The sequence below is a fragment of the Neodiprion lecontei genome, chromosome 4 (assembly GCF_021901455.1).
Source record: "Neodiprion lecontei isolate iyNeoLeco1 chromosome 4, iyNeoLeco1.1, whole genome shotgun sequence".
In the NCBI taxonomy this organism is placed as follows: domain Eukaryota; kingdom Metazoa; phylum Arthropoda; class Insecta; order Hymenoptera; family Diprionidae; genus Neodiprion; species Neodiprion lecontei.
Genome location: NC_060263.1, coordinates 9,164,310 through 9,175,320, shown reverse-complemented (window position 1 = coordinate 9,175,320; position 11,011 = coordinate 9,164,310). Strand labels below are relative to the sequence as shown.

The following is an 11,011-nucleotide window of genomic DNA, read 5'->3' as shown; positions in this document are numbered from 1 at the left end:
GTTAATACAATAATGTAAAATTGTTTAGTTTTCCGAAGCAGTAATATTACATAATATACTTGACTTGAAAGTGTATTACAAAATAGGTAATATTCATTTTTCTTATACATATATATATGTTGTTACAACGTGCAACATAACAATTTGATTTATAGAAAAGCACCATTAAAAATTTACTAAGGACTCCCACTATAAAGTGATGAAAATATTCACAGATCAGCATTATAATGTATATTGTGTGGATACTGTATACGTGTAAAATTTCTGTTTGTATAATTATTTGTGTAGTATATTATGATGCATTAATAACTCGTCAGTCAAATGTAAGATAATTACTGCGAATTATGATAAGCGATACTTTTTCTATTCCTAAGCTAGGTGTAAGGCACGAACATTTGAGAATGCTTCAATATTAGATCGAAATGGTTGTTCATCCTCTAGGTATACTTGGAAAAATCCGAATATCAGAATGCGAACAGTACATATCGAATAATTAGAAGATGCGCGTTAGTTGGCCAAGTAATATTTTTCCATTACGTGATAAATATTTACTTAAAAATAAAGTCAGTTATATAAAATATTTTTGTAGTCTTGGGGACAAATTTAATCAATGTTACGTTTTACTTTGATTACTTCTTCAAAGAATGATCTTTGTCTAATGTAATTTTAAACGGCAATTGCTAAGCACAATAAATATATAAACATACATGTACTTTTTTTTAAACACATCTGGTAAAAGTATTTTATTATTTGTTTAGGCAGGTATTTTTTTTGGATTTAAATCGTACATACGACGCATACGCCTTTTCAATTCCTGGGGAAATTTCTCGTAGCATTTCTTGCAAGCGGGTTTTAAGTCAAATTCGAAGAATTTTGTCTTTTGGTTCATCTTTTGGTCACAAAATGCGCAAGCAAAATGATGTACGCACCATGCTTTGTTTAATGCCGTAAAAACTGCAAATAAAATGGAATAAAGAATGATTTGTAAAAAACTTACAACTTAATTTTAATTATAAACATATGAGGCTTGTCGAATTATAAATGTAATTCTGTTGCTGCGAATTTTATTAAACTATGATGAAAGTAAACTGCAGCAATTTACTAATCAGAAGATTAACATAAATATAAATTATTGTGACATTTATTCGAATAATACTCCTCGTAAAGTTATGGTTCAATTTGTTATTTAGGTATAATAATATAGTACTAGACTCTCGTAATTTGCAATAAGAAAAAGTGCTTTCACTAATTTGCAAGAAGACAAAGTTTGATAGTAATTATTCTACTATTTTGCAACGAATTGTAAGTGAAATTCAATTGTCTAATACTTTTCTAGTATTTGATTGGCAAAAATTTAATTGCTGGTAATTATTGGAAAGTATCCACTGCAGACTAGTTGAAAATTTTACTGGAAATTAGAACAAGGTGCTATCTACTAAATGTTATAAACGATAGGCACTCATGCTGAAGTAATCCAATCAAAGAAAGATTGGGTCAATAAATAAGGAAACGACTTAGGAGTAATCAAAGAATCAAAGTGACCACTGTATGATATTCGAAATCTTTACCAAGTTGTAAAAAAACAATAAAAACTTACCATCTCCAGCAATTACTTGGTTGCAAACAAAACATAGGTTTCCAAAGAGCTGGTGATAATGAGTCTCACAGTAAGCAAGGCCCTTTTTCTCGTAGTGACGATGACCTAAGAATGGCTTCTCGCACTTTGCACAAACAAAGTGTTCCACGTGCCAATGTTTTCCCAAGGCAGTGACAACTCTTTCTTCTATCGGACGCCGGCAAGCTCCGCAGATCGGTATTCCCATTTTGTCGTGACATCTCAGACAATATAGTTCATTCTGTAAAATACATGATGTATGCATTTATATCAAGCAGGTATGTTAATGTTGTAGCATCTTTAAATCAGGAAATTAAAAGTAGGCATTTATCTCAGCAGATAGCTCTAATGTTATAATTGATGTAAAAAATATGAAAACAAATGAGACATGCGCCAGGCCGACTTTGAAGGGCTTTATTTTGTTGTCAGTCAATATAGGGTAGTGACAACATACGAGTATCGATATGAAACACAGCTGTTCAGCTGTGGCTTACGTATGAAAAGAAAAAAATTCAATGCCAAAATACCATCTCATTAGCCGCAAATCCAGGCCTGGACCTAACTTCTCTGGCATCAGCATTCAACTCAATCCCGCAAGCCGTGCAGTTGAAATGGTAGGGATGATATACTTCACCACGGAAACGCAGCGGTTTGTCGTCGATTATTCCACTATAGATAGAAATATTATTTAGTCAATGATTAGTAGAAAATTATACTACAATATACATATTCTAGTTATTTTTAAACTATCTGAATAACAAGAAAATTCTAAAAAATAAATACTTACTGGCATTGATGGCAGATATGCTTTCCAAGAGCCCCAGCTTTTATTCGAGCGTTACAGGTATGACACAATGCTCTTCCTTGGCATTTCATGAAACCAGTCTCTGCTAGTTCACCGCTACACTCCTCACAACGGAAGCAGCCAGGATGCCAGTTAGCATTCATGGCTTTGATTACTCTTCCAATGACAAATTCACCTGAAATTGAATTTGCCTCTAGAATGGATCTAGTTGAATGTTTATCTGAACGAAACTCAAGGAACTGTTTTCAATAATGTTAGTCGTATCACTCTTGACTTGACGATCCAGGAACAAGTGGCCGAACTAACGGAAAATATCTGACATATAACAAAACCTTATAATGAATCTTATGTATACAACTTACCACACTTGCCACAGCAAGGGGCGAATAGAACATGAAAATCATGTTCGCAATACTTTCTTCCTTCAAACTCATAGAAAATACCCTCGGGAAAAGGGCGAAAGCACTGTGCACAACTGTGAAAAGGAAAATCTGTATATATTATATCAAGAATCAAAATAGTTTGTGATCATTATATGTGAATTGATCGTTTGGAAAAATTCTCAATTTAAATAATTCTATCATAACTTTGCTGGAGACTAAAACTTCAACCATTGATAAACATTCCGGTGGTTTTATAGTTTCAATTCCATTCCAAAGTGTTACTCACACAAAACATTGCGGATGCCACAATTCTCCGCGAGAATTGACAATCTTCTCGTGCGGCTCGAATCCCTCGCGACAGCGGGAGCAGAACATGTCATCCAGAGACATCCCTGTGACTCTGTAATAAAATGAATGATATTAATGATGGAGAGAAATTTGCTGTCTTGGACATATAACATCATTCTGTATCAAAGTTTAATGGACCAATGATGTCACTGAATTTGGTTACAGAATATTCAGTGATTGCATGAAGTTGACGATTAAAATCAGTTAATAGAATAGTTAATGAGTATAATTCTTTTTCTATATACCCTGTCTTGTTTGTTGTTTGTTTTTTAAGGTCATTAGTGTCACAGTAAGCATTTTTAAAATTCCTTGGCGGGAGTTTAGGAGGTTTATCAAAACCCTTCCATTCAGCCAATTCTTCGTAGTCATATACAAAAGTAGATTGATTGCTGTTCGAGTCATTGGTAATTTCTTTCTCAACTAAATTTTCGCGGGATTGTGCACGCCTATTATATAATTTGCTGTGATCTAATGACTGTATTGATATAGACGTAGGAAATGGAAGAGTATCACTGTTTCGGGCCATTCTGAAGTCTTAAAAATTCAATGTAGCACATCGAAACTTCGTAATTGACAATAAAAAAACTTTAATCAAACCACAATTTAGCATTCAAGCTTTTCCATCCTTATTAAACACCATTCTTTTTACTTAACCAAAGAACGATTCAGTTGTTCGGGTATGTATGGATTGATATGTTATCTCGTAGTCGTCTCTGTTTGATATAATAGATAAAACTTCAGGGTAGATAAGAAGTGGATCGTCAGCTTTTCTAATACAGGTGCCAAATATTATTCCTCAAATAGAATCTGTTTTAGTTATACACCTACTTGCCACTCGGTGTAATAATTAATGCTGATTAAGCACAGCTGACTAACGGGCTTCAATATAATCATCATGTGAGTAATGCAATAGAATTGAGTTACATCACACAGCAGAAAAGTATATTCGGCGTCAAACAGTAAAATTGTAAAGCGTATCGAAGGTTAAAAAATCAAGTTGTTTCTGTTTAATTCTAAAATATGTTTGTACAGTTGACATGTTATTATAAAAACAATATGAATACCCAATCGTGATGAAATGCGCATAGTTTAAAACACATGAACAATGTCAAATAATACTTCTGAATATAAAATACCATTAACCTTCGATGAAATAAGTTTCTCTGGAGTAAATGAGACTTTGTAAGCTATCCAAGGTTACGAAATGATTAACAAACGGTTAAATATTCCATTGACATATATTCATTTGTTATGAGAACTTCGGATTTTAACGACCACTTGGATTCATGATCAAGCTGGATCAATGGATCGGTACTTTGGTAACATGAATCAGAACTGCATCTGACGCGGCAAATGTAAATATATCAATTAATATCTGGAGCTATCGTGTACTGAAATGTTCAAGTAGCACAGATTAATAAGTTCATACAATTTTATTAATACAACAATGAATGGGAGTGTACAGAATAATACATAAATTCCATGCCGAGATATCGGAGTAAAAAATGTTACGAAACATTTGGGTGGATTCAACATGTCATGAAGCAATTTTATTAGGGATTTATGAAAAGTTACTACAAAATGTGAATAAGGCGTGTTCACTTGATGTGTAATTCATTTTTTAAATTGATTTAAGCGATATATATGTAATTAAACTGGATGTGATAAGGTTTAGTGTATGTTAAGTCTATGAAATTGGATGAAGTCAATGCTAAAAATAGGCAACACAGCATTGCTTACCCTGGCATAATTTGTTTGGTGTGATACTTGAAAGAAGAAGATAATATATGGATTAGAAACTGAGGTGGGACTGGAGAATTTGGCTCCAGCACCCTGACACTCGTTATATTCGCCTCTTCGTTGTTTCTGCAATTAGAACGGGATTCACGGATACACAAAACTGCTCAGACGATTTTTACTTCTCGCACATGATCTCACATTATACGTATTATACACTGCGGTACGCGTCCCACCCAGTCGTTTTACATAAACGTACACTGCCATTCTTATCATCTAGCAACAATCGCGATTTGCGTATTCAAAGAAATATTTGTGAAACTACGTAATCCACGAAAAATATCTGGCTTACAAATATGTTTGTACACTACAGGTTATACCTATAAGCGGTATATAGATATTGGGTTACTTACCTAGTAGATAGTATACAAACAGACAACTTATAGTAACGATTAATTCGTTGTCATTAGCGAAGACTGGAGAAGCTTACACGCCCAATTCAGTAAAAATAATTATTTTCCGTTCTACCCATTCAGCCAATGAGACGACGGCGAATTAACTCTATCCTTTTAAAGATGTATATGTATGTATGGATAATCTGTGGGCGGATGTGGTGGCGAGATTTCGTGATTTCGTACTTTACTTCACGACTCCCAACAACTTACGACACCGATTTTCTTCGTATAATGCAGTTATAGTATAGGTATGTACAGCAGCGGTGTATGCTGAAACGAATCGAAGAACAGCTAACCTTACCCCCTAGCGCTTAGTGCTGGTTTTAAAGGTGTATGTAATCACGCGGCACATACACATGGAAGCAGTTTAACTATTTTTGAAATTCGACACATGCCCGCGCTCGCCATCTGACCAAGTAATATGAACTGTACAAATCTGCTGAACAAAGTAATAGCTGCTCAAAATGGAAAAGGTTACGATTAAGTGGAAAAAGATCCGGATTACGAAGACTTTTGCCGTTTGTCGTATAATTTCTGATTCAAATTATAGCACGATGAACCTCGGCAAAGTGATTTCTAAATATTTCTCAAATTATATTGTTATTTACTATAATGATATTATTATTTTTGTATCATATCGTTAATTTGTAACCTGAAATTCAAATAAATTAATAAGTAAAAATTTGCTGCCGCAACTATAACATATATGTCACCACGGGGTGAGAAATATAGTTAATCATTTTAAATATATACGTAGTCACATGTTTCAATTTGTTTCACCGTAATCGTTGACTGAAGATTGTTGCTGAAGACTGCTAAGGACAGTCAGCTGAATGGAGTATTTTGAACTGGAGCATAGCTCGAAGCAACTAGGCGAGGGATGCTAAGGGAATACTTAAGTACAGAAAGTTCTTACAGTTACCGACCCAAATAACATTGTAATCCTCGAATTCAAGAACGTCCGGTTTAACGGACGTTCATGAGCTCGGGTAAGTCCCATAAGCGAATTGGTAAGTGTAGGGCACTGCCATTACCCTCGCACTAGTTGTGCCCTTTTAGTTGCTTTAGAAGACTATTCGTAGCTGACTGGCTGTTTTTAGTAAACTTCAATGCTGTGATCTACGAGTCATTTAACGAGAAAATGAGAAACAGGGTATCCTGGTCGATTTCGACGTTGATCTCCAAATATCGAAGTCCACGTATCTCAAACACAAGAAAGGGATTAACCACCCCATTCTATACACTATTCTGAATAAGAACACCCCAATACATTTTCATTTAATGCGTAAATGAAGAAAGAGCATGGATTATACGAAACTATTGGGAGTTCGTAGAATTCATGACATTTCCTTACCTCTGGGTCAAATGAAAATGATTGAAAAAGAGATCAGTGTTGAAAAATGAAGGGACCAGGGGTATGTTTCGATATACACTGCGAGCACTGTTCAGTGCTCTTACTGGGGATAAATTCGTTCCGTTATAGACTGACAGTTTACAGTCGCAGTATCCTAGGGAAATATATGACGTCATAAATTGTCGCCATTTTTCTACTGTGAACACTGGTGTTTTCGAGATAAGGTGCTCTCAGTGCTTTGATCACGTGATCCACAGCGTTCAGAAATTTAACAGCTTCTACTATTGATAATTATTATTATTAAATATTGTCATTTAAAAATATCGGCCGTTAAAAACAAAAAGGGAAAATTTGAAGAAATTGTGTTTTTGCAGTGTGAAACAAATATTGTGTATGAAATGAAAGTAACGCCAAAAAATGTCGATCACAGTATACTGTACTGCGTTCCGTTTTAAACAGTAACCAGTATAGCTAACTATAAAGGAACGGCTTCGCAGTATACTAAGGCCGTGTTCGTAAATTGACTGACAGTACTGAAAATCGCCTAGGACAGAGTCGGAGCTATTCACGAACTTGGAAACGCAAAAGAGATGAAAGATTGCTGACAGTACTGTCAGTCAATTTTCGAACATGGCCTAAATTGACGTCACACCTTACAGTGCTCGCAGTATATATCGGAACATACCCCAGGTCTTTTGGAGCTGGGTTTACATAGGCGCGGTGACACGGAGCGCGGTTGAGCGTTAACCAATTGAAATACATGAAATCTAGTGAACACTATATTTTAGGCAGTTTGATTGGTTACCCCTCAATTGTACCGCCGGGCCTAGGTGAACCCAGCTTAAGGCTGGCATTTCATGGGCAGCAAAAGGCAGCAGCAGTTTAGTAACTTACTAAATGTTACTAGCATCTGTTTGGTGATTTGACGCATTAGCAACGCTGCTCATACAATGTCTTATGTTTGCTGCTATGCTGTTCGGATGAATGAACTTCAAGCAGCAAAAACTTGCGCAGGAAGTGCTAGTAACTTTCAGTGAATTGCTGCTGCTGCATCTACTTTTTGCTGCCCATGAAATCCCAGCCTTAGGGTGCTATTTCATGAGTAGTAAAAAGCAGCAGTGGTTTAGTAACTTAATAGTTTTCACTAGCATCAGTCTGATAATTTTACGCAGCAGCAGCGCTGCTCATGAAATAGGTCGTGGCTTCTTGTGATCTTGTGGCTTGTCGCTCGAGAAACTGAACTGCGAGCAGCAGAAACTTGCGCCAGAAGTGATAGGGGAAAACTGTTGCTGCTGCTGCTTTTTACTGCTCATGAAATAGCAACCCTTAGAGGTTGCTATAACCCGACCTTACCGACCATGTGGAGTATCACTTACTTAAAGTAAGTTACTTTGACTATTATCAAAGCTTACGCATCATTGATATGAATATATATATTTAATAGATATATAATAGAACATTGAGAGGATACTGTCTTTCACAGATATTCGTGTTTGATCGGCAAAGAAAGAGTTAGAAGGGGGAGGACACCATTTCTCTTTCGCCACTGGAAGAGCATATTTATATTTTTGTTCAATCTTTGCATGTGGGCTTACTGATAATGGACATAGAGTGGCGACACGTCTTTTGTGCACGTTGTGCGCTCCAGTATTACTATATTTCAGGAGCAGTGGCAGTAAAAACCTAAGTTCACATGAGCGTGATTAAGTGGTAACCAATAAAAATGCTTGAAATATATTGTTTATTAGATTTTAAGCATTTTGATTGGTTGCCGCCTGACCGCGCTCTGCGCCGCCGCGCCTACGTGAACCTAGCCAAACGCTGCCCGACAAGCGCAGTCGAGAGTTGATCGACTGGTTCACAGTGGATTTTATTTCTGTTGATGTTTGCTTGCGATTCGTGAGTTGCATAGTTCCCATCTGTGGTTCCGATGGTGCTAATAAGCCTTCTTTTAATCGTCTTCTTGTGATACCCGGCAATGATAACCCCGTTTTGAACAGGTCGGTGTACCGACAACTATATGTATTTTTGTCTAACAGTCATCCGGCTGTGCGCCGATGTCTCGACTGTATTTTAAGAACGAAATTGTTGATGATTTGGAAGAATATAAACCAAAACAACGTTTACATAGTAGATGCTAGCGTACGGCCATTTAGTTAGTTATCAGCTCTCAACAAAATCTGGTCAACACCCAATGATCATAACATTTGAAGGACCAAAGAACACTGCGGTACCGAGTGTCGAAAATCAGTACTACTAATTCTGCGCTGAAATCTGGGCCAACTTTGTTTTCCGGAGTTTCATCTCTTTCTCTCTTACTTCCTGAGTAACTACAGTACGTTTACGTCATTTAGCGGGCAGATTTCATGACGTTCCTAAGAGTTTCACAGGGAACTGTGACGCCAGTGTTGCCATTCTGTGAATATTAATTTCTCAGTACGGGCCCACGAAATTTCTTAAGTATCAGGACCTAATTCGTGATTAAATTTGATGCCCATGGATGGTATGTTGTACATCCATGTATACGTTTGTCCTGTGCAATATAATCTAGATGTACAAATAATTATATAAAAGTGCATAAACAAGAAGAAAAAAATTGCGCGAGTCTTACTGTAGTCGCCAATGATGTGTAACATCTAACCTGGCGAACGCGCAAATTTAAAAAAAATTTAAATTCATAAAATATACCGAGCGTTAACATGTTACACATCAAAAATTTGAATAGCGTGCGCTACTCCCTATTTCCGGTGACACATTCCGTCGCATTCACCAAATTAGTTCCACCCTTAAGCGAATACTCCATGTATGCGTTGAGCTCCGGCAAATGCTGCGGTGACCAATCAGGTGCCCGGCGCAAGTCCGGCAGCGGTAACCTCCGGCATGCCGCACCGCACTGCGTTGAGATCAAAATATTTTAATTTTTCCGCAGTACCGCACGTCATTCGGCTAAAGTCGAGAACCTTCGGGGCCATTCGGAATCTGGCAAAGCTCAAATCATGGCTCGAATAATAGTCAACGCGGCGTAGGTTATGGCGTATAAAACAGTTTATGAAAACAAACCATCAATAACATCAACAAAAGATTCCACTATGGAATATAATTGTGATGACGTGAATGAACTTGTAATTCATTACGTGAGAAACCGATCGGAATTATGCGATAGAGTATTCCTTTCTTTTAGGTTATGTAGCTATCGTTTATATACATTTTTACGACGCATCTTCGATTTCCGTACGTGGCGTGGCGCTAAAGTCTGCCGCGTGCATGGAGTCGCCTTCCGCATGCGTTTGCCGGAACTCAACGCATACATGGAGCGTTGGCTTAAGGTCCCAGCCTATATTGTACAGATCTGTACGGAACAGTGGTCCCATCAAATGCTGCATACCGAGCGATAAGATAGTCACATATCAAAAGTTGTTAAGATACGTGACATTTTCTTTGCCACTTTGAAAATTTCTTAACGATACTTTTCTTTTTCTTATTTCTTAGCGACAGATCGAAATTCTTAAAATCTGAACAAATTTCTTTAATAGTGGCAACTCTGTCGTGCCCGTATAAAGGAACGTGCTTGCAGTGCTGCCAGGACTGGAAGTGAAAACGGAACATGCCCTTAGTCTCCATTCTATCCCATCCTCTTTAAATTGTAAGCGCATTGGCGAGTCGGTAACTGTAGAGCAGTGCCATTACCCCCACGAAGCATCGAGAACAAAAGATTTAGTAATTTCTCTACGATTGACATGATTTAACTTCAGGATAAATTTCTAAAAACAATCCTGAAACCAATATAGTTACATCTAGGTAACTAAAAAAGTGCTCGCGGCATACAAGGAATTTTAAAACACTGATTTTACATCAGAAAGAAACAGAGTCACCGGGAGTTTTTTAGAATAAGATTCACAATAAGCCTGATTGCTCTTCATAAACGACTATTTTGTCACATTTTTGACGTGACTGCAGTTAGTCTCATATGACCTGAGAGTTTAAGCTCTTTAGCCGATTACTTTTTTGAGATTAAGTTTATCAAACGGTGCGGTAAATTCGTTCTTTAATTATAACAATTCTCAGATAAAATAATACATGATTCAAATTTGTCTCGTTTACACATACGTATTTAATTGAATACCTGACCCACATTAATTGCAAGTGAAACTTGTTCATATATGAGATGTACGTTTTTCAATACTGCAATCAATTTCATCGGGCTCGAGCTTCCAAATAAGTATACACGACTGGTTATGAGACAGCTTCAAATTAAAACCAAATTTGCACGTATGTAGATAACGTTGGAGAGCTCATATGAGAAGCGGATGTATA

General features: G+C 36.8%; 1 protein-coding gene across 3 annotated transcripts; it reads right to left on the bottom strand.

The window, feature by feature from the left end:
* Positions 1-722: 722 nt before the first annotated feature.
* Positions 723-5,552, bottom strand: LOC107222980 (LIM and senescent cell antigen-like-containing domain protein 1). Of its 3 annotated transcripts, XM_046738956.1 has the most exons (8): positions 5,302-5,552; positions 4,892-5,017; positions 3,090-3,203; positions 2,783-2,895; positions 2,403-2,595; positions 2,143-2,284; positions 1,598-1,856; positions 723-954 (listed from the first exon to the last, which is right to left on the bottom strand). In XM_046738956.1, the coding sequence occupies exons 2-8, from the start codon at positions 4,897-4,899 to the stop codon at positions 755-757; spliced, it is 1,029 nt and encodes a 342-aa protein (XP_046594912.1). In that variant the 5' UTR covers positions 4,900-5,017; positions 5,302-5,552; the 3' UTR covers positions 723-754. The 3 variants fall into 3 exon arrangements, with proteins under 3 accessions (XP_046594912.1, XP_046594913.1, XP_015518024.2); XM_046738957.1 differs by lacking the exon at positions 4,892-5,017; XM_015662538.2 differs by lacking the exons at positions 4,892-5,017; positions 5,302-5,552 and adding an exon at positions 3,397-4,806.
* Between the last annotated feature and the right edge of the window lie 5,459 nt (positions 5,553-11,011).